The sequence below is a fragment of the Mytilus galloprovincialis genome, chromosome 13, assembly GCF_965363235.1.
Source record: "Mytilus galloprovincialis chromosome 13, xbMytGall1.hap1.1, whole genome shotgun sequence".
Lineage (NCBI taxonomy): Eukaryota > Metazoa > Mollusca > Bivalvia > Mytilida > Mytilidae > Mytilus > Mytilus galloprovincialis.
In genome coordinates this window covers 59,474,070-59,499,367 of record NC_134850.1, presented here as the reverse complement: position 1 = coordinate 59,499,367, position 25,298 = coordinate 59,474,070, and the positions used below count along the sequence as shown (strand labels likewise).

Here is a 25,298-nt window from a genome sequence, read left to right as displayed (position 1 = left end):
ATCTGAATGACAAAATCTATATAACACTATGTTTACCAGGATATAAAAAAAGGAAGTATTAATTGTTAACAAGATACATTATGTTTAAATTAGTCTCTGTTGTTTCGTTTAAAACAGTAAATTCACAAAAAATTGTCATTGAATGCATCGCATCTGTCAAATCTGAACAAACATACTTGTCAAGCAAATTAATCGGTAATCCATTTTTAAACAAATTCTTGAAATCCAATAAACTGTACAACTCTGTGTTACAAAGCGTAACTATTTGTTAAAAATATAATTAAACCGTTCACAGATGTCATATCTTTCGTGTTATTTTCCATAAATCCATTGATAAATAATGAAATAGATCCATAAACCATTCAAATCATTTCAAGATCCACGAAAAAAATTAGTTGAAAATTTTCATCTTAGACGAAAATAACAGTTCAAATTGTTTCGATGTCAATTAATCCTAAATGGTAATAAATTAACGAAAAGGTAACATCTCTAACGAAAACTTGATGAAAAATGATGCACCTGTACTTTAATAAACCTATCACTAATCGTATCCAAATGTACAATTACATTTTATAAAGCATTGAATAGGATAAATCAAGAGAGGTTCCACATGAGTAATAGCTGCTCAAAAGAGCCATTGAAAGTACAACAAAGCATGAAAATCCTTCCGTTTCACGCTGCTTTTCAATGATTCAACCGGCTAATCAAACCTGTTTTTCCCCTAATAACGAAAGAAGAAATACTTTATTGTTATTTATAATCCTCCATCTATCTTCTATTGTCCGTGCTGATCATAATCCCTATTACCTACGAACTAATGAGGTGGCCGATGAACTGAGTTTTTTCTCAAGTGTTAATTCAACAACAAAACATTTGTTTATGTTGTTGATATAAGATAAATATTTACAATCAAAACTATGACGAACAATGGACGGAAATTTGCTAATGTTATGTTTAAATTTATGATAAATTTTATAGTTAAATATTTGTCCCGTAAATGACCTATTGAAAAAAGGCTATAAAAACCTACTTAGGAAGCAACACCCTGCTATAATAATTTTTATATTTAGATTCTTATTTAATTTTGCAGGGCGAGACGTTATGATATTTTATTCATTATGAATCATTTGATAGGGATATAAAACATTGAAGTAACAACTGTTTGTTGTTTGTCTGTTTGTTTGCATAAAACCAATTTTACCTACATTTGTGTCAGTGACAGTCTGAGTTGGAGGAGAAAACTTGAGTACTAAGGGTAATCCATTGACCTAACAAAGTTTGCAATTTTCTTGTTGACCTAGCAAGACCTAAGAATAATTATTTTTAAAATATAAACAACTAACTTGAAGTAGGAAAATATCTATTAATGAAGTATCCTTATAGACCCTTCAATCATTCCAAACATTGGATACATGTCATTTTGTCTGTTTCTCAATAGATTTCATAACGAAACCTTAACTGGTAATTTTGCTAATATATTTCTTTAGCCTAAAAAGGGGGTATCAATTCAAGCTTTTCTACTTAATCTTACTAAAACAGAAGTCCCACAGTGTTAGCTGCCATGAATATATTACATACCATCTGTTAAAAGATGGATTAACCTTTGATTTTTTTTACCAACATATATTGTTTAAAATTGTAATAGGTAAAAAAAGCCTTCATCTTCTTAAAAATTTGAAGAATTTCTCTATCACTTATTTGTCAATTTATATGTATATAACATGTATCAGATAAATTAGATACACGTAGGCATGTTTACAAACTTCTTTTGAACCAATTATTACACATGTAAATCATGAACAAAAAATGTTCAAGATAACAAAAAAAAAAGTTTCATTTCACTGTACAAGTCCTTATAATTTCTCCATTTTCTACATATATCAATTGCTCTCATAATGTATACAGTTAACTTTTTGAGTTTTTATTTATGTACTGCACTTAACCAAACATCAAAGCTCACATGTAAACATTACAACAACTACATAAATATGGAAACTTCAAAATACAAGATAACATACAGACCATAAAATATATCCATCAAAAGCACCTTACACACCCCTTAATTTGTTCCTTCATAAACTTCAATCGAATTAGCATAAATTTAAACTTTAATAAATATTCTTTCAAACACCATTCACACAATTCTTTTTGATAGCCATGCATATTAAATTTCATTTTTTTCATGAATAAAAAATTTAAATGTCCATGTTTCAAACAGCTCAAATTTTCTTATTTCCTCTAAAATGATAATTTTTTAAACTCTGTAAATAAAAATGTTTTGGTCCATGTCACAGACAGATGTTTTTTTATAAATCAATATGCCATGTCAGTATACATGAAAATACATTTTGTTTTCAATAAAAGAAATTTGGTACAGTCAACAAAAATGAATAAATCTAGTTGGTGATTCCGTAAATAAATAAATGTACTGACTGTTTATTGTTTTTTCCAACTAGTAATTACAAAAAGCAAGAAGATGGGCAAGTTGTTTAGTCATACATGTATTCAGTCTGTAGCTGCAGTATTTTGACACATCAATATTGCAGCTTTGCTGTTTTGAAACCAACAGTATGTAGCTTGTACCTGAGACACACAATATATGTCACTGTGGTGTTTTCATAGAGCATGGGTGCAGACGAAGGGTTTTGAAAAATCAAGTATGTTACTGTTGTTTTGATAAATCATGGTTATAGCTAAATTATTTGACCCGCCATGTATGTCCAATTTGGTTTATTGACACATCATGATTGTAGCTAGTGTTATGACATATCATGTATGTTGCTGCAGCATTTTGACATGTCATGTATGCCACTGTTGTGCTTTGACACATGTTTGCCACTGTGACAATGCATGGTTCTAACTACTGGTACATTTGTACATCACTTTGACACATGGTTGTATCTATTGTTTTGACACAACATAGTTAAAACTATTGTTTTTGAAACAAAATAGTTGAGGCTATTGTTTGACAGAAGTTTGCCACTCTGGTGTTTAGACATTTCATGTATGTCAATATAGTGTTTTGACTTAGCATTGCTGTAGCTAGTGTTTTGATGCATCATGTTTGTCACTGTAGTGTTTGATTTAAGTTACAATATTTTGACAGTACGATCCTAGCTACAGTGCTTTGACACAACATGGTTGTAGCTGTAGTGTTTTCTAGCTGAATTTGAAACATCATGCATATAGCTGTTGTTTGTACACAACCAGCATCTAGCTTTAGTGTTAAAGCACAGCATGTATCTACTTTTAGTATTGTGAAAAGTTTTTAAAAATCTTAATTCTTAATTCTAACTGTGAGATTTGCAGATTGCTAATGTAAATATATAGTATTGTCAATTAAAATCATATTCTCTTCTCTTTTTTTTTAATTTTATGAACATTAAATTATTCATCTACATCTTAGCACTACCTATCAAGGTCACTCCAAACAGATTTGTCCCACAGGATGGGTATTTTAATTGGACATTTAATCTGTAGGGGTCTATTGTCCACTGTGATTGACCAGCTGACCAGAAAATAGCCTGGATAGTAGTGTAGAATTACTCACCTTCTGATGTGATTATTTGTTAATGTGTAAATCTGCTTGTTTAGAAATAGGAGCCCTCTGTTATTAAACGGTAGTGTGGTTAAATAAGACTTAAAAAGAAGATGAAAACAAAATCTATTCAAATTTCTAAATCGTCTTGTTTACACAAAAAGGTGAAACTTTCAATGCCAATTACTTAATAGTAATCCAAAGTAAACTTAGTCAAACAAAGAATTGTCCTTATGAGATAATTAAAACTGTTTGTGACTATGATGTCACCCTCCTGTCTATGTAAACAATACATAGAAACTGTGGTAATTTTACTGTTGAATTCTTCAATGCATATAAAGAGAGGAATGAGACTATCCTATTTTATTCACTTCAATGATATAAAAAAAATATTAAAGTCATAAAAAAAGACAGCAGAGATAAAAGTGCATGTACTGTACTTTCCTGATTCACCTATGTTTTTAGCTAATAAAGTCCCATCTGAACTTTTTCAGCACAAAATTAAACAGAAAAATGTAAAATTAATATACACTACTCCTTTGCATGTTTTACCTTTACATTTTATGCCTTTTTGCAGTGAGCAGATTGATTGATTGATTGGGGTTTAAAGCTACATTAAACAAAATTGTTCCATTTCGTGGCTGTCAGTTAAATTCTGTTTAATAAGAGTAAATAGAGAAAACCACCCCACTATGCCAGGTAGAAATCAAATTCACAGAAAAACTAAAGCTATATTAAATTTGAAACATATTGATAGTTTGCAATGGCAGATCCAAAAGGGTGTTTGGGTTGGAGTTGGTTCTAGCTCTGTTTTTAACCAGCAATCTCTCATCATGGGAGATAACTCAAGTAAAATTGACAAAAGAAAATAAAACATTTTACTGGTAAAAATAAATAACATAGCAGGTTTTGTTATATTACCCTATTAGGACATAGATCAAAATACCGTAAATTTTATATAACTAATTCTTTTTAAAGTTTAAAAACTTTATTATGATTGATTCAACAACAAATTGTGAAAAAATTTAAACACTATTGCAAATATACAGAAAAACGTTTAATCTTTTGATGTTTAACTACATATATTTTTTTCCCTAACATTCTGGCACCAGCAGTCTGTTATCATCCATGTCAACATTATTCAACTCACAGATTTTGTAATAAATGTAGATTTTAACAAAAGATGTAAATGTTGAGATGCAAATTTTGTACTTCATTAGAAGGGTGCAAAAGGTTTTTCTTTCAAACGTCTTTATAAATCATATTTGTAAGAACAAGATAAAAAAGATGAACAAGATATATATTAAGATTGAGTTTAAAAAACTTTAAATTTTATTTTAATATATTCAAATGGGAGAAAAAACACATCTAATTTCAATTTTTGGACTAAATCTTTTGACACGGTAAATAAATCTTCATCTTTACAATGTTTGATCCCCCGACCATATCAATCTCCCTCTCTGATTTCAATCATAACAAAACGTGAGTTAAAGTGTTTGTAATTATTTTTGATGATCTTCTGACAAGATAATCTGTAAATCATTTGTCAATGAGTTTTAGTCTCTACAATAAAATAAAGGTTATAATACAGGCACAAGTGCAGACCAGGAAATGTCCAGAACCCTGAAGGTCAGATTTCAAATCTCTGTTGAGGCTTGTCTTCAGGAAATGTTTGGTGCCCGAGGGTATATTTACAAATCTTTGTCGAGGCTTGTCCTCAAGGAAATGTCAGGTATGATTTCAAATCTCTGATGAGACTTTCAAGAGAAGGTCAGGTGTCAGAGGTTATATTTTCTAGTTTCTGATGAGGCTTGTCCTCAAGGAAATGTTAGGTACCGTCAGGTATGATTTCAAATCTCTGATGAGACTTTCAAGAAAAGGTCAGGTGTCAGAGGTTATATTTTCTAGTCTCTGATGAGGCTTGTCCTCAAGGAAATGTCAGGTATGATTTCAAATCTCTGATGAGACTTTCAAGAGAAGGTCAGGTGTCAGAGGTTATATTTTCTAGTTTCTGATGAGGCTTGTCCTCAAGGAAATGTTAGGTACCGTCAGTTATGATTTCAAATCTCTGATGAGACTTTCAAGAAAAGGTCAGGTATCAGAGGTTTTATTTTCTAGTCTCTGATGAGGCTTGTCCTCAAGGAAATGTCAGGTACCGTCAGGTATGATTTCAAATCTCTGATGAGACTTTCAAGAAAAGGTCAGGTGTCAGAGGTTATATTTTCTAGTCTCTGATGAGGCTTGTCCTCAAGGAAATGTCAGGTACCATCAGGTATGATTTCAAATCCCTGATGAGACTTTCAAGAGAAGGTCAGGTGTCAGAGGTTATATTTTCTAGTTTCTGATGAGGCTTGTCCTCAAGGAAATGTCAGGTACCGTCAGGTATGATTTCAAATCCCTGATGAGACTTTCAAGAGAAGGTCAGGTGTCAGAGGTTATATTTTCTAGTCTCTGATGAGGCTTGTCCTCAAGGAAATGTTAGGTACTGTAGGGTATGATTTCAAATCTCTGATGAGACTTTCAAGAGAAGGTCAGGTGTCAGAGGTTATATTTTCTAGTCTCTGATGAGGCTTGTCCTCAAGGAAATGTTAGGTACCGTAGGGTATGATTTCAAATCTCTGATGAGACTTTCAAGAAAAGGTCAGGTGTCAGAGGTTATATTTTCTAGTCTCTGATGAGGCTTGTCCTCAAGGAAATGTCAGGTACCGTCAGGTATGATTTCAAATCCCTGATGAGACTTTCAAGAGAAGGTCAGGTGTCAGAGGTTATATTTTCTAGTTTCTGATGAGGCTTGTCCTCAAGGAAATGTCAGGTACCGTCAGGTATGATTTCAAATCCCTGATGAGACTTTCAAGAAAAGGTCAGGTATCAGAGGTTTTATTTTCTAGTCTCTGATGAGGCTTGTCCTCAAGGAAATGTTAGGTACCGTCAGGTATGATTTCAAATCTCTGATGAGACTTTCAAGAGAAGGTCAGGTGTCAGAGGTTATATTTTCTAGTCTCTGATGAGGCTTGTCCTCAAGGAAATGTCAGGTATGATTTCAAATCTCTGATGAGACTTTCAAGAAAAGGTCAGGTGTCAGAGGTTATATTTACAAATCTCTGATGAGGCTTGTCCTCAAGGAAATGTTAGGTACCGTAGGGTATGATTTCAAATCTCTGATGAGACTTTCAAGAAAAGGTCAGGTGTCAGAGGTTATATTTACAAATCTCTGATGAGGCTTGTCCTCAAGGAAATGTTAGGTACCGTAGGGTATGATTTCAAATCTCTGATGAGACTTTCAAGAAAAGGTCAGGTGTCAGAGGTTTTATTTTCTAGTCTCTGATGAGGCTTGTCCTCAAGGAAATGTTAGGTACCGTAGGGTATGATTTCAAATCTCTGGAGAAGGTCAGGTATCAGAGGTTATATTTTCTAGTCTCTGTCAAGGCTTGTCCTCAAGGAAATGTTAGGTACCGTCAGGTATGATTTCAAATCTCTGATGAGACTTTCAAGAAAAGGTCAGGTATCAGAGGTTATATTTTCTAGTCTCTGTCAAGGCTTGTCCTCAAGGAAATGTTAGGTACTGTCAGGTATGATTTCAAATCTCTGATGAGACTTTCAAGAGAAGGTCAGGTGTCAGAGGTTATATTTTCTAGTCTCTGATGAAACTTGTCCTAAGGAAATATCAAGTGCTTGAGGGTATATTTACTAATCTCTGATGAGGCTTGTTCTAAGGAAATGTATAGTATCTAAGTGGGATATTTCTAAGAGGCCTGTCTTCAGGAAATGTCAATCCCCTGGGGGTAAGATTTTGATTCTCCAACAAGGTTTATCAAAGTTGAGAGTTCTAGATAAAATCTCTCCATAAGAAGTCTGAGATTTCCATGACATGAATTCTTGTTGGATGCTGGATTCTTTTTCAAATGTAATAATAAACAACATAGTTTTGCAAAATACAAGGTGTGTGCAAAATGTCACATTCATATAGTTTTGGAAGACAAGGACATTTAGTAAGTCCAAAGCAGACCTACATTAGTAAATCAAGGACACAGTGAGAAATGCATTATTAGTATTTTTCAATTAGGGTAACCGCACTTCCAACTACAATATTTTTATATAGTAAGTATAAAATGTATCATTAAAAGAACATCTGCATTATTCTTTAATTCATTCACAGATAAAGATTTTACCAAATTAAGATCACAGTTTAGGTGTTCGATCAACTGGATCTATATATGAGGGGGGATAGGAGGGGTCCTGATCATGAAATCCTGGGCTTAAAAACATGAAATCCTGAGGTCCCGAAATTGGAAAAAAAGAATTCCCGGATCTCGAAAGGATCAATCCCGAAATCCTGAGTTTTAAAACACCCGATCCCGGAGTCCCGATAAAGGTCCTACCCCCCCCCCCCCCCCTCATATATCATTGGAGAACCACTGTTGTTTAGTAGCTGTGTCAAGTCTTCATTAATTTTATTAAAATTTTACAAAATTCTGAATATGTTACATAATATTAATGTATAATAAAAATATAAAAAATCAGTTACTGTCAAAATTTTAAACATAATCTTAAAATGTTAAGATTTATAACCTCGACATAAATCTATTGAAAAGGATGACGGGATTAAAATGTAATTAATATTCAAGGTGAAAATTTATAACAGGATGCATACAAGATAAAATTTATAAAACAGTTTTTGAAAAGACATGAAATAACAAAAATGTGTCCCCAGTACACGAATGCCCCACTTGCACTATCATTTTCTATGTTCAGTGGACTGTGAAATTGGGGTAAACCCTCTAATTTGGCATTAAAATTAGAAAGATCATATCATAGGGAACATGTATACTAAGTTTGAAGTCGATTGGACTTCAACTTCATCAAAAACTACCTTGACCAAAAACTTTAACCTGAAGCGGGACAGACGGACGAACGAACGAACGAACGGACGGACGAACAGACAGACGGACGAACGGACGCACAGACCAGAAAACATAATGCCCCTCTACTATCGTAGGTGGGGCATAAAAATAGACTATAACACTAAATTAGTATTAATCTTATTCCTGTTATCTCAGACATCTACAAATCTATTGATGAAACTTATTATGGTTATCTGCAACCTTGACCTTGCAAAAGGATATCATAACCATCTTTATAACACAGACTTTTGTGAGGGCTACAACCAAACCAAGTATCATTGATATCCTTAATAAAATGCAAATAGAAGAAGAAAGATGCACCTTTACATATAAAATATAAGAATGAACAATTACAGTGACTTTGACCTTGCAGATTGAATATCAGATCTTGCTACTGTCTAGAAATATCCTTAACATTTCCATTTTGACCCTGATCATGCAAACTTTATTGGATACAATCTCCTAGTGGTGGCTAGTAATTATAATACCTAGCATTTTAAATTATTGTCCAAAGCACAGTTAGCCAATGACATAGGTTTTATAACAAGACATGGATGTGCAACAGTATGTTACTTTGGTACCTCTAATTATCCTAATATCTTCAGTGAAATAAATATTAAAGTATGCTTGTTGTAAAAGTTTTGTATATATATCAATTCTCTTTTAGTTGACCCTTAAGAGGTTCCATTTCTGTTATAAATTTGAGTGTAGAGTTTTTTGCAAAAGATGAGACACATTTTTCAATGCCGCCTGTAGATTATCACTACATCTTGATATAGATATATTAATTGCAAGTCACAATAGAAAACTGCTTTTGAGAGTTAATGTTCCAAACAGTCCTACAAGATTCAAAGTGTCAAATGGCAGTTTAATTTACAGTATTGAAAAAAATCACCTAGGTGGTCTAATAGCAGTTTTCCTTAATATATACAATAACTATGTATGTAAAAATAGAAATAAAAGGGAATATAGCTGACTAGGAAATAATAAACTATCTGAGGTAAATCTTAGGTCTCTTCTGATGGCATACATTTTTTTCAAAATGAAATGTTATTTATTGTAGACCCCAGGGATATTGTAACCCTGTAGAGTTACCTACCCTTATTCCTAACTTCCTGTCTTTGCAATCTCGATTTTGACACACAGCCATGCCTCCTGTCTTTTCGTCATCAGACTGCCCACCTGCAAAACATATGTAAATAATAAAATAATGTGATGCACCAGTGTAAAATAAAAGTAGACTTTCATTTATTCCTTACAGGAACAGAAAGGATCAATTAAGAGATAACTGTATTGTATTTGAAGCTTTAAGGACATCCATCGGTAGTTTTACTGTCGCAAATTTAGTTTACCTGGTAAAACTACCGATGGACGTCCGAAAAGCTTCAAATACAATACAGTTATCTCTATTCTAATGCAAAACAAGTTCATAATTAAATTTCAATCATACTTTCAGTGTAAAATCTTCATTAAAGAAAATTCCGCGAAAAGATGTTATCTTCTTTTGTCCCTACACTACGTGACGTCATATGTATGCTTCCGGCGTCAAACAGTAAACACCGGGCGTTTTCTGGCTTCTGTGCCGCTTCAGAATGTAATAAAATTTGATAAAAAGAAGATTTTTAGGCGCAACAAGTGAGTTTTTTGTTTATTATTGTAGAAAAAACATGTCAATACATTCCGAAATGTCGGCTTCCTTAGTTACAGACAAGGAGATAGAGAATTTTACGCGTGCTGTCATCCAATCAGAACAATTGTTACAAAATAATTGCATTAGAATTACAATTCTCTGATAGTCTGCAAGGGGCCATACATTAGACATCACTTCTTTTTAAAGACTTCTTAAACTGTTTGAATGTCTTTCATAATAGACCATACCATTTTCATAAAATTGCTAGCTTCTACAAATAATATGAAATGAAATAAAAAAATCAGTGATCTCCCTTTGTCCACACTTAACTTGTTCAAAACAGGTGCCCCTTTATTTTGATATAAAATCATCAATTCTTAAGCTCTCCTCCCTTTAATTGTAAGATTGAAATTTGAAACAATACTTTAACAGATAGCCAGCATAACAGGTAGTTATCAAATAATACAAAATCACTCTGGCTTGAAATTATCTATCATTAACACAAGAGTTGTTGCCCTTGGGCTGTTAAGTTTTTTTAACATCTGGTTGAGCGACCTGTAGATATGTATTACATGTTTTTATTATAAATTACTTCATTACATAGTTAAATATGATGTAATGCTTTCCTTAAGGGGTCATCTCAAACCTATATTTCAGGACTAGGTAAATACAAACATTGTCAAAAAGTTAGTGCACTGAAAAAAAGGATTTATGGTGACTTAGTATATGTACACAAGACAGATTCTGTAGCAGATTTTTATCTTACTACTAAATGCCATTAAAACAGAGCAAATACCAGTTAAAAATGTACCCAGTTAAGCCTACAATTTAACAACACTCAAGGCCTACTGACCACATGACCACTAAGGAAATTGAAAAAGCTCAAAAGAAGCTGGATAGAGGACACATAAATTGGATAACTTAGACAACCAAACATAAGACGGGCATTTCCCAATCTATTTCCTAAACTTGGTTTATAGGGGTTAGAAGGAAAGTACACAATATTCAAATGTGATATGTTAAGAATGTTTAAGCACAAGTACAAAAATAGATTTATTTGACACTATAGTCCAGATTGATAAAAAAAGAGTAAACATCACTTTCAAAACAAGGTCTGACACTGGCTCAAGTTAAGGAGTACAGAAGTTTACTTGAATTTTTGAACAAAGACTCATTTTTCTCATTTTGGGATTTATTTATACTTTGATAAGGTAGAACAATAATACTTTTTGATTCCAACATGAATCACTTGAAAGCCTTATATCAGCAAAAATATATAATGAATATATACTGACTTTAGTACATTATGACATTAATTCTAAGTATTAAGTTTATGGAACATTAAACACATTGTAAAAACTATTTTCCCACATAAGATTTTTGTCCACTTTAAGAACTTTATAACAGTTAGGTATTTTTTGCTGCCATTTAAGCATGACTAAATCAGTCCAGAGAAAAATATTTAAATGTCATTTTAATGATGGGTGGAAATGTTCAATTTATAATCTATTTGGGTGTTTAATATAAATGATTGTTTAATAAAGTTTTTTACTGCTTTAAATCATACATGTCATCAATATATATACTTGTTTTTATTACATACTGTTCAATTGGTCTTTAAAAATAGAACTTTGTCAATCAAACATGATATTGCTTGTGCATAAATAAATAAGATTTCAGCCAAAATAAGAAGATGTGGTATGAACACCAATGACAGTTTAAACAAAATCAAACAGAAAATACAAGTCTAATATATGTAAAAACAAAAAAACACTGACTTATGAACCACACAAACTAATGACAGCCTCTGAACAACAGGAACCTAACTTAGGACAGGTGTACAAAAATGCAGCAGGTTTAAACTTTAAACATTTTAACAGGTGCCAACCTTCCATCTAACCTCAGACTGGCTGAGTAGTGTAACATTACAATATAATAAGCTATAGTATATTTTAAATAGTCAATTAATGAAGTTAGTAGTCAATCATGATCATACATACACACCAATTTCAAGTTTACCCCCCCCCCCCCCCCCCCATTTGTTTCCCATAATGATAGAAAACATCTGATGCTAGGCATATAGATTGTTTTACATTAATGTGATGTAAAGCAAACTGAGAGAAGTTGCTATAAATGAAAGTCCAGTTTTATTAGTCTTAACTACTTACATTCCTCTTCCATATTATGATATTATTCCTTTTAAAATTGAATCATTTTTTTTTTGCATTTCAAGTAGCTTTCTCAAAATTTATTCCTTGGAATACAAACTTTATGACACGTTTTACTTTTTTGAAAGCACACTCCAATTATAACAAAATAAAAACCTTCAATTCCAAATGTAATCCCCATTTAGCTGTCTTTACAATAGTGTCAAATTTTCAAAACAACTGAATTAATGTTTAATACATCAAAAGCTTGGTGGTAAAACAGACCAATTTACAAACACAAACAAACTGAAAAAGATAAAGACAGAAAATTTGAAACAAGACAAATAAAGAGAAACGGAGAGACATACTTCCTTTATGTTTTCTTTCAAAGGTGGGATATCAAAATATTTGAACGTCTCATAAAAGATTAAAGTTCATTCAGTAACAAATAAAACAACTTTAAATTTTTTATTATTTTTTTTTAAATCATCAATTGTCCATTTATTCCCACTAAATAAATATCAGAATTCTTCAGTTTCTCGGATAAATATCTATTATAGAATACATGTTTAACTTTTTCAATTTATTATTAAATACAACATTGTAGTGTAAATATTTTCTATAATCTTATTTCAATGACTTTATTTGGCACAATTTATATCATACCACTTCTGAACACTCATTATATTACAACAAACTCATTACTCACTTTAAAAACAGCCATGAAAGGGAAAATTTATTTTTAACAATAGTAAATTTATTTTAAATTTCTCAATAAAAAGTGAATCGAGTCCATTATAAAGCCATCAACACTTACTATATCACACTCTCTCAAGTAATTATTGTTCAAGATGAATGTTATGAAACCCTTCAGAGAATAAAGTTCTTAAATCCTTTGTACTGAAATAAATATTCCAACCTATCTACAATCAAACCAGTACAGTAAGAACATGCATGTACAATTATTGAAATGGAAAGTAAACTTTTAAAATAAAAAGTTCAGAAACAAAATACGAAGAGATTGAGGCTTCTAAGAGCCTGAATCTTACATCTGGTAAATGAAAGCAACATTTAAATTATTACAAAAAGTGTCCAAAGTTATCTTTGACACACATTAATATCTCCAAGTTTAATCTAGATTCCTCAGTTATGTTCATAATGCTCTTCATTGACACAGTGTCTTTATATATATTGCATAGTTCTCAAAATAAAAGAAAGCCAAAAATTCAAAATATGGGTAAAAATAGCCATTGACCATTGGGATTATTTAATAGTATTCAAGATTTTAAAGATTTTAAGGGCAAAATATGACTGGTAAGCAGATCCTGCTCCACATGTATATAAGAATGATTCATCATAAGTTCTTCTAGCTAGTTAGCTTTCGCTGCATATCTTATAAACAATCTTATTATTTGTAAGTATGGATTGCAAAGAAATTAGAGCAAGACTGGGGCCTCATAATAATGCATGCCATAAAAATTCCAACTGTAAGCAAATGTATGCCAAATAAGAAGGTTTATCAGAAGCTATTCTACTTCAAAAATCTTACAATCAAACTTGGCAACTTAGATAGAAAAGTAATGCTCTTCGTTATAAATTAAGGTATTCGTCAAAAGTGAGACAGTATCTGGGTCAAGTCTATTCATTTAAATAAGAATTCAATCCTCTTCTTTATCTAATATAGAAGCTGAGCAAGGTAATATATATATTTCATTACTGATTAAATGATCATAATTTGAACTGTAATGATATGCAAATGGAAGTTTTGGAGAAAAAGATGTCCACAATGACCATGAATAAAAGTAAATGTTTTCAATGAGACAGCAACTCACAAAAACAAATCTACTATTCACAAATATAATGTGGATAACTAACCTTGAGACCTTGAACCTTGACTATTTAACCTTTAAGTAGTTACTTTGTATGACAACCTTGAACCTTGACTATTTAACCTTTTGGTAGTTACTTTGTATGAAGACCTTGAACCTTGACTCTTAACATTTGTATTGCAACTGTGTATGAAGACCTTGAACCTCGACTCTTAAACCTTTTGGTAGTTACTTTGGATGAAGACTTTGAACCTTGACTCTTTTAACATTTGATAGTTACTTTGTATGAAGACATTGAACCTTGACTCTTTAACCTTTGAGCAGTTACTTTGTATAAAGACCTTGAACCTTGACCTTTTTTTAACCTTTTGGTAGTTACTTTGGATGAAGACCTTGAACCTTGACTTTTAACCTTTGAGTAGTTACTTTGTATAACGACCTTGAACCTTGACTCTCTCAACCTTTTGGTAGTTACTTTGGATTAAGACCTTGAACCATGACTATTTAACCTTTTGGTAGTTACTTTGTATAAAGACCTTGAACCTTGACTCTTTTAACCTTTTGGAAGTTACTTTGTATAAAGACCTTAAACCTTGCTTATTTAACCTTTGAGTAGTTACTTTGGATTAAGACCTTGAACCTTGACTCTTTAAAACAGTTTGATAGTTACTTTGTATGAAGACCTTGAACCTTGACTATCTAACCTTTGAGTAGTTCCTTTGTATAAAACCCTTGAACCTTGACCCTTTTAACCTTATGGCAGTTACTTACGAAGAGGACCTTGAACCTTGACTCTTTTAACCTTTTGGTAGTTACTTTGGGTGAAGACCTTTAAACTTGACTCTTTTAACTTTTTGGTAGTTACTTTGGATGATGACCTTGAAACTTGACTCTTTTAACATTTTGATAGTTACTTTGTATGCAAGCTGTATTTGGAATTTGATTAAAGTTTGGCTTGGCTTTATTTACCCCAAATCCCCTCCCCTCATGACTGGGCTCAAAATTAAAATGTTTAAAATAAAATTGTCAAATTGAGATGCAGTAGGGAAAATTTAAAAATAAACCAAATTTTTAAACTTTCAGAAAAACTAGGAACTCACATTTGTCAATTCAAAAATCTTTGTCATACCTTTTAATTTCTTTTTCTTATTTGCTTATTTTAGAAGTTAGCTTTCTGTATATTTTGAATCTTCTCTCTTACAATATGATAACAGTATTTTACTATGAATTTATCTATTTTTGAGCCTATTTCCCTTACCAAAAAGTGCTAACATGTTGCACATAAGATGCTCACGTTAGAAACTAACATGATTGCACACGAGTTTTTTAACATGCAAATTAGGTGAGCATTTTGTGAGCAAAAAAATTGCACATATGAAACTAATCTAATTTGCATGTTAAAAACCTCATGTGCAACTGCTCATATAAGCTTTTGTTTCACATGTGCATTTTATTAGATTGCTCACATGTTGCACACGTGAATATTATAGTTGACCAAAACAAAATGGCTGCTTTAAAAAAGGAATATTTTTCCAATTTAAATGAAAATCTTAAATAATTCAGTTGAAAATAAAATAACTGATACATCATGTTTAAAGAGTTATTATTGTCAGTTAATTATGATTTTCATATCATTTTTTTATTTTTTTTTATTTAAACAATAATCATGATCATGACTAAAAACATAACATTACATTATAAAACTAATAGAGGGACTTGCAAGTTTAGTACACAATGAATGTCTTTGATTAATAAGTACTGTATTTCAAAAAGTTTAAGAAGGAAAAATCTTTATACATGTAGTACTTATTTTGAAGCAACTTGTATATATATTCCCATAAAGGACTTAAAATTGTAATATATTTCAAAATAGAAATGATAACTTACAAATAATTAACCACAGTCACACTGGTTTTATCAGATTTCAACAATGCCTTTCTTCAAATAGCACAATATAGGACTTAACATTTTCCATATCCATCTACCTCCATTTATTGCATGCTTTTCATGAATTTGAATTTACAGGAAGTACATGACTGGGCATGTCATTTTGAAAAAGCTCATATGAGCAATGATGTAGGTTAGTTTTGAATGGTTAGAAGAATGGAAAAACTTTTCAAAGTACAAAACTAACATAAAACTAACATGGATGATAAAAGCTCACCTGAGGTTTGAATTGCACATGTGAGCATTATGTTAGATTTTTGTGGGCACATATGAACTACCAAACTGCACATATGAGCAACCTGATTTGCATACAATTCTTACTTGCATCTCATGTGCTTCACATGTGAAACTTATGTGCTTTTGTTAGCAATTTCTGTACGGGTTGATTCTGTGGTTTGGACAACACCTAAATACAAGCTTATGGAAAATTTATACTTTATGAACATTTAATTTGTGGCTCACGAGTACCTACAAAATCAACAATATTTGTATCCCAGAATAATAGTGAATAGGCAGTAAATTGTTTAATTTGTATTATTCTAAATCTTTCAAATAGCACCCCACTCCATCCCAATACTAAACCCTAGAGTTGTAAATTCAAAATCTGAACTAAGAGGTCTTTCTTTCACAGCTTGACAAATATATAATAATAATATAGAAATGGTTACGCTAAAAATACAATGACGTAATTGAAAAAAGTAAAATCACAAAAATACTGAACTCTGAGGAAAATTCAAAATGGAAAGTCGGTAATCAAATGGCAAAATCAAAAGCTCAAACACATCAAACAAATGTACAACAAAGTTAGTCTGTCACAGGACAGAACAATTAATAAATAAGTTGGATGCTGTCTCCCAACCACTAATAAATATTTTACTCTATTGTTTCCTTACCTTTTTTGTGGTTATTTAACCAGCGGCTGACATCAACAAAACTTATCATTTTTACGCAATTTCTTCCGATATTCCATAAAATGTTACATGTCACTTAAATTAATGCAATTTAAATGTAAATTTCTTCATGTTGTCCAAATCAAAAGCTTTATGATGAAGTATAACTAAAGACCCACTGACACGCTGACACATTTGTTAAAATTCCGTAAAAAATTACATAAAACTTCCAACTGAATATATATCTATAAATTTACCAAAATGTATTTCTTTTCACAATATTATCACTCTTACTCCAAAAAGAGAAACATCACTTTTGATTTCCAATTTATTATAAACTATTTTCTGTTGTAATTTCCAATTCCTTCGAATTATTTTTTTCATATAAATTTCACTATATTAAATAGAGTTTTTTGACTGATGAGTTTCAGTTATAGAACCATCATCTGTTGAACATCACACATAAAATATAATAATAAATCAAATGTTTGAAGAAAGAAATCGATAAATGGAAAATCTGTTGAATTTGACAAAACTCAGGTATGAATCTAACACAATCAGGTTAACAAAGACTTCTGTTCATTATACTAAAATCAACATCACCGCTGTGTTTGTTTCAGATAAACAGCTATTGAAATCCCAATTCTCTACTATTCTTCAGAATTATTCACAAACAGATTTCAAACTTAAAACATTGTCGACACCGACTTCCTCTTTTTTTTATATCATAATATTTCAGACCTTTGACACCTTGAGGGGGTTGTCCTATAAATTTATACATGATCGAATCATACTTTTTACACTTCATTGAACAGTATTACAAATATTGACAGGTAATGAATAAAAAGTTTACCTGAAATTAACGAGATATAAAGGTGAAATATAACAAATGCTATTTGATCCTTTAGATCTGGATTAACCTGTAATACCTAATTATTTCTGTCAACATGAATTCTAATAATTTGCCTAAAGCAGGGACTAAAGAAGGGAAAATAATGTCAAAAATCTGAAATATTCTTACTATCCACAGTTTCAATAGAAAATTTTGCAACAAACTCAATTCACAGTTCATGATGTAAATGTAAATATACATCTATACATAGCATATACACCCTTCTTTATAGTAAGACCATCTTTTTGTGATCGGAAAACATTCAAAGAAGAAAAGTACTATGCCGTTAGTTTTCTCGTTTGAATTGTTTTACATTGTCTTATCAGGGCCTTTTATAGCTGACTATGCGGTATGGGCTTTGCTCATTGTTGAAGGCCGTATGGTGACCTATAGTTGTTAATGTCTGTGTCATTTTGGTCTTTTGTTGATAGTTGTCTCATTGGCAATCATACCACATCTTCTTTTTTACATATCCATATAAAGATGCCAACCTCAATATTATGCAGCAATTTCAAAAGTATGCACAATAAAAACTTTGATACAAACAAAATTTCATCATTTTACAACATTTCATCTTTTCAAATGCAAAGAATAAAGAATCAATAAAAAAATACTGAAAATGTTTAAGAGCTATGGGATCAGCTACAATAAACTTCCACCCATCTGCAAAAGGCTTTCCCAATGTTTTTTTCCCATTTTTGCTGACAACCTTGATATAAGCAATAAGGGACATAACTCTTTATTTTGGAAGAAAAAAAAGAGTGATCAACTTATAAATGATCACTTCAAAAAAAGTAATTACAACAAACTTTCCAATATAGATAAACTTACTTTAAGTGAATTAAATCTCCCCCCTCATTACAAGATAAGTTTCCTAATATATACCCAGTACATATTCAGTGACATGACTCAAGTTATCATGAATACACTAAACCAGATGTTGTATATTGATTTAAACAGACAAAATATATGTTGATTACAGGTTAATAAAATATGATTTATATTGATGGTCAATATCTAATTATTCAGACCAATCGGGTCATTAAAGGAAAGACTAATAACTAAGAAATGTGATGTTTAGTGTTATTTATATATTATAACCTTGACCAGTTCTTAACATAGCCTCAGTACATTATTAAGGTTCAGAAACTGATATTTAAACCTGGTTGCTACTTTTCTTCAGTTATCAAAGTGAGAGACATCATATTTGAATTCTCATCATACATGTTCTCTATAAGGCTGAGAAGAAAAGATGACCATTGTTTTATTGTCATTTGATTGTTGTGACCTACATTTTCATTTTGCCATAAATACAAGCATATAACATTAATACATGGTCTTTTTTAAATCAATTTTGCCTCATAAAATCCCTGTTCTTGTTAAATTCAGGAATCTGATGTACAGTAGTTGTCGTTTGTTTCTGTAATATATACATGTTTCTCGTTTCTCGTTTTGTTTATATAGATTAGACCGTTGGTTTTCCCGTTTGAATGGTTTTACACTAGTAATTTTGGGGCCCTTTATAGCTTGTTGTTCGGTGTGAGCCATGGCTCCGTGTTGAAGGCCGTACTTTAACCTATAATGGTTTACTTTTTAAATTGTTATTTGTATGGAGAGTTGTCTCATTGGCACTCACACCACATCTTCCTATATCTATTTATCATGTCTGAACCTTTGATAGCTGACTATATGGTATAGGTTATGCTCATTGTTGAAGGCCAAACAGTAACTCTAAAACAGTTTGTTACACACTGTTATTTCCTGTCTTTGGTTGACTGGGCCAGAGATGGAATACAGGATCTCCTGCACTGGAGAACAGCACACTAACACATGACTACCATTGTGGTTACTTAACGTATGAGGAGTAAACTAGACCTTCCTATTGAAGGGAATTAATATGGAAAAGACAATCCAGAAATCATCCAAATTGAAATTTAGGAATCTTCAGAGATTAATAACAAAAAATCAAAATGGACTTAAGCTTAAGTACTTTTATATAGATATTTGTAAAGACTAAATAGAAATGAAAGGCTTACAATGTCACTACAGAAGGGATATAAATACTAGTAACCGATTTCAAGTTTCAATTTTAAATTTTGCCAAAAATTACTTTTTTTGTTCAGAATGTTTTTTTTCCATAACATAAAACAGAAGATGTGGTATGGTTTCCAACATGACAACTACCCACCAGAGACTAATAATGTAGATGTTTACTAGAGGTCAGTGTACATCCTTAAACAATTAGCCTAAAACCATGGCCTACAGGAAGCCATAAAAGACCAAACAAAACATGCAGAAATTCAAATGAGAAAAACAATGGACAGATTAAAGAAAACAAGGAAAGAACAGCAACAAACGACAACCACTGAAAAAAGGCACTTGGACTTGAGATAGGCCCACATAAAGAATGTGCCAATGTTTGACATCTTTGCAAGCACCCAACCATTCTCTAAACTGGGAAATCCATTCAACATCATGTAATGAAGAACCAATTAAGTACTTGACAACTGAAGATGTAAAATAACCTGAATACTATAGGAGCTATATCATCAAAAGATTCATCATGCATTTTCAGTGTAAATTAAGATGAAAAAAAGAGAAGTTACAAACGAATCTAGTATTGACTATCATAAGGATTTTTCAGTTTTCAGTTATAACTAATACTTAACAAGTCTTACCCTCCCAAAGTTTGAGAACTTTGTTAATATCTTCCAGTAGACTGATTTCACTGGTCTCATTATTTGCACCTAAATCCCACATTATAATTTTTCTGAAATCTGCTTTTATTCTGTCATTATAATTATAAATAATATTTTTTTAAATCCAGTTTTCACCATGACTAATTGTAATCTGATATCATGTGTCTTTACAATCTAATGCCTTTATAATTCAAAGTCACGGTCAGAAACAACGTGGAACAGAAAGTCCATTCACTCAATAAAACACATCCAAATCAAGAAAAATTCTAAGGTATATAATAACAAACTTGACCTGAAAATCACTTTATTTTCATTGTTATTTCATATCTTCAATATGATTTTTTTTCCTATACTGAATACCACATAAGACTCTTACAAAAGTTTTATTTCCAGAATTAGGTGTAAAACATCAAAAACATTTATCTCCGACATTACAAAATCAGTTATATCTATAATTACGACCGATCATTTCTGATCGCTACCGTTTCATCTTTTTGACATATTTCTACTCCATGACCTCAGGTGGATGGTCATACAAGGCAGGTAGCTATAATATTCCTATTCATACGACACAATAATTTAAACCTTATAGTGATTTTTCATCATTGATATCGTAAGAAATACTTTTGTGTCGCTATTTGACTCAATAATTTGCTTAAAAAATAATTTAATGAATAAAAATATGAAACTTGAAAAGAAAATATCTAATATTCTTAAACTTTGCCAAATATTAGGCTTAATGCCTTTGAGGTGTAACTTAAGATTGTGACACTGCCTGTAAGGGGTTAATAAACTTTATACCCAACAAGTTTTGCAGAGCTGTGTTGAACTTTATAACTAATAAAATATTGGTACATGTATCTCTCATAAAGCATTTTTTTTTTAATCAAGTCACATTAGAAAATGAGATGTATTCGTATAACCAGTTTAAAAAAAAAAAAAAAAAAAAAAAAATCAGTATTCAAAGGTAGACAATGATTTGTCTGATATACTTGGTAATTAATCATCTATAAATACAATAAGGAAAAAAAAGTATCTAAGTAGGTGAAATATGATGCAATTTACATCTGACGTCAGTCTAAACATTAATGGTTGCTTCACATATTTTATTTGAGGATAAAATGTAAGGGATTGAAAATATAAGAAGAATATACAGCAATGAGACACGTACAATCCAACAACGCAAAACACCTTATGTGTATTATGTTGAAAAATCATATTTTATGTATATGTAACATAGAAATATTAGTCCGTTTAAAATTGGATGCACAAAATGCTATGTATCTGTATCAATTGTCAGAAATGAAAAATAATACACATCCCCAAAACTCTTTGTTAAAATCTTAAAATGATGACTTTTCTAAGTATTACTTGTATGGTAAAATGATACCTATGACTGGGTTATTTCCCCTTCTTTAAGGTATTGAACAAATCTAATCATTGTTTTAGTTAAAAGGAGTCAGACTTGCTTTTCTATGGTACGCTGTAAGAATTTGTAGGAGAACCAAGTTTGGTAATAGTTTATTATGGCATATGGTAGATAAAGTATGGAAACCTAAGTTTTGCTAATATTTCAGACTTTCAATGAATGCTATGACCCTGGCCATTGACCTATGTCTATTCCACTATTGTCTATCTTGAAAACATTTCTGTCTTTTCTGGTGAACTATGTTGTTTGGTAGGGGTTGCCTTGACTTTTTACACCACATCTTTTTTCCAATCAAACCAGTCGTCAAGTATTAAGAGCTATAGAAATATATATCACTGGTTTGAAAATAATTTGCCTGAACAATGGAAAAAAATCAAAAATTGAAAGGAACATTCAATACATTAGACTGTCACAAATGGAACCCCTTAAAATATTTCAGATTCTTACACAATTGTATTTGTTAAGATGAAACAGATGAAATTTCAAATAAAGAGATTATTTTTCCGAAACATTAAACATCCAATCACTCAGCAGACACCCTTAGTACAATCAATTTGTTTATTTTGTCAGTTCTCTATTTAAATTTATCCTTAAGCATAATATTTTTATCTTAAAAATCCCTTATTCATCACCACAACTTGTTAGAAATGAATATAAAAATAACTAATTACTTAGTACAAAAATATTAAGTGATTAGAAAAATTTAAGAAATGTTTATTCATAAAATCATTAGCTAAATACTTAGAGCCATTCCACCATTACTGTCCGAAAAAACTTTAAACATATATACTAAACTCCAATATCAAATTCAAAATAGGTACAGGCTTTGCTCTTTGTTGAAGGTAGTAAAGTGACCTATAGATATTATCTTCTGTGTCATTTGGTCTCATTGGCAATCACACCACATCTTCTTTTTTGTAAGTAAAAAACAAGAATGTGTCCCAAGTACACGGATGCCCGATCCGCACTATCATTTTCTATGTTTAAAGTGGGGGGATATGTCTAATTTGGCATTAAAATAAGATAGATTTTATCATGGGTAGATTACTAAGTTTCAAGTTGATTGGACTTCAACTTCATCAAAAACTACCGACAATTTTATTTAACATGAAGCGAGACAAACGGACGGAGGCATAGACCAGAAAATATAATGCCCATAAATGGGGCATAAAAAAAACCCTGACAGAATTACCAAATGAACCAACATAGTACGCTTGTGCGTTAGAGAGAACAAAGTGCCTGTGTAAACTGTAATAATTTATATGCAGCAGATGCACATTTAAATAATTAATGTCTTTTATAGTGATCCTTGAGGCCAAAATATATGTAATCCTTAATGATAAATCTTACACAAACATTATAAGGCAGTTAAAACCAGAAAGCATCAAAGTGAAGTCAAATATAGACAGGAATCGGAGGTATGCAAGAAGGAATCTATATTCTCTAAATATTAACCAACTGAAACATTAATTTTTAAAGTTCTATGAAGCTTTTTAAGAATTCCTTGCAGGAGAATACATTAGTGTATATCAAGTATTTCTGCACTTTGTAACTTGAAGTTCTGCTATGTTCAAGGCAGTCCATTTTTTCTTCTTCAAATTTCGCATTAATGAAATTAATAATAATAATAATAATAATAATAATTCTTTATTTAAAGAGGGTTACACAGTTAGCTATAAAGCTAATCTTCCCTGAGGCCCTCATGAAATACAATGAAATATAACAAACAATTACAAAATATCAAACAGACACACATACATGAATAATGAAATAAAAAATTGTTATGAAATATACAATTTTCAAAACAGGCAAAAGTTACAAATTCATATATGACATGTATAGTATTGGCATTAACAATATCATAAGTTTGAGTAAGTGTGTGAAAATTATTATGCATATAAAAAACGCACAGCATCTTAATGTTCCATCAAGTAATTTTTTAAATCTTTTTTGAATGAGCTTGTACTTGAGGTTGATTTTTTCAGGGATCAGGGTAAGTTATTCAATTGATCTACTTATTTGTGCATGGTGATGGTAGCAAAAAGGTTCAACTTATTTCTTCTAATGAACAAATACTAAACAAAATATCTAAAAATAAAATATAAGTATTCAGTTTCAAATTATGCCCATGAAAATAAAACTAATGGAATGATTTCTGGTGCAGAACAGCCAGTTATAACATTATAAATCCACCTAAAATACAACGAAACCTAATGTATAATATATCTTGAAGTTTTATTATGATTAGATTATATTTCATTCTTGACAATCATTGCACATTTAAACGATGAGAGATATCGTTGCCCCAAGTTAAAAATAAAAAATGTAACAATTTGTATGCAGTAAACATGGCCATAAATTTCATTCAACGATTGCAAAAGAAACGAAAACTTCTGCTCCAATTCAAAGTAGCCAAGGGGCATAAATCCACTTCATTGATACATACAATGTAATAATGCTTGCACAAAAAAGAGAAAGTTTTGATCCTAATACTTTCTCAAAGTTAGACTTAAATTTTGAGACGTTCCCCAAACCATGACTAGACTAATAATTGAGTTTTTTTGCAAAACTGGGTCTTGCCCATTGAGCTTTCCCCAAAACTAGACTTGACTATTGAGCTATCCTAAATCAGGACTTGACTATTGAGCTTTCTCAAAACTTGACTTGACTATTGAGCTTTCTCAAAACATGACTTGACTATTGAGCTTTCCCAAATCTTGATTTGACAATTGAGCTTTCCTAAAGCTGACTCCACTATTGAGCTTTCACAAAACTGGACTTGACTATTGAGCTTTCTCAAAACATGACTTGACTATTGAGCTTTCTCAAAACTTGACTTGACTATTGAGCTTTCCTAAACCTGGACTTGACTATTGAGCTTTTCCAAAACTTGACTTGACTATTGAGCTATCTAAAAGCTTGACTTGACTATTGAGCTTTCTCAAAACTTGACTTGACTATTGAGCATTCACAAAACTGGACTTGACTTTTGTCTCTCCCAAAACATAACATACCATTTGAGCTATCCCAAAACTGGACTTGACTAATGAGCTTTCCTGAAATCAGGACTCCAGTGTTGAGATTATAAAAGAGTTGACATTTGACAAGCTTCCATAGCAAATATAATTAAATTTGACAACAAATAGGTATTGTCTTCAGTATTGACTATATAGTCATAAACATTTGTAACTTAGGGTCCACATGACAATTATGAAATATTCTATAATTATCAATATAGTCTCAATCTTGGCTAGTCGATCTTATCGGTCCATATCATGAGTTCAACATCCATTAAATGATTATATCCATACAATCTTAACAGATCAACAAATCAAAATTATCAATTAAAAAAAAGAAATTTCAAATCCATTTGTATCAGTGACTATGCTGTAGATG

General features: G+C 31.3%; 1 protein-coding gene across 6 annotated transcripts in view; it reads right to left on the bottom strand.

The window, feature by feature from the left end:
• LOC143056082 (pleckstrin homology domain-containing family G member 5-like) overlaps positions 1–25,298 on the bottom strand; it is a 145,782-nt gene that overhangs the window by 90,222 nt on the left and 30,262 nt on the right. For 3 of the 6 annotated variants that reach the window (XM_076229163.1, XM_076229162.1, XM_076229164.1), the window contains exon 2: positions 9,539–9,621. In XM_076229163.1, the coding sequence (XP_076085278.1) occupies positions 9,539–9,621 (83 nt within the window). Of the gene's footprint in view, positions 1–9,538; positions 9,622–16,885; positions 17,260–18,605; positions 18,625–20,452; positions 20,569–25,298 lie in introns of those variants that run through there. The other 3 variants (XM_076229165.1, XM_076229167.1, XM_076229166.1) reach the window with 3 other exon arrangements.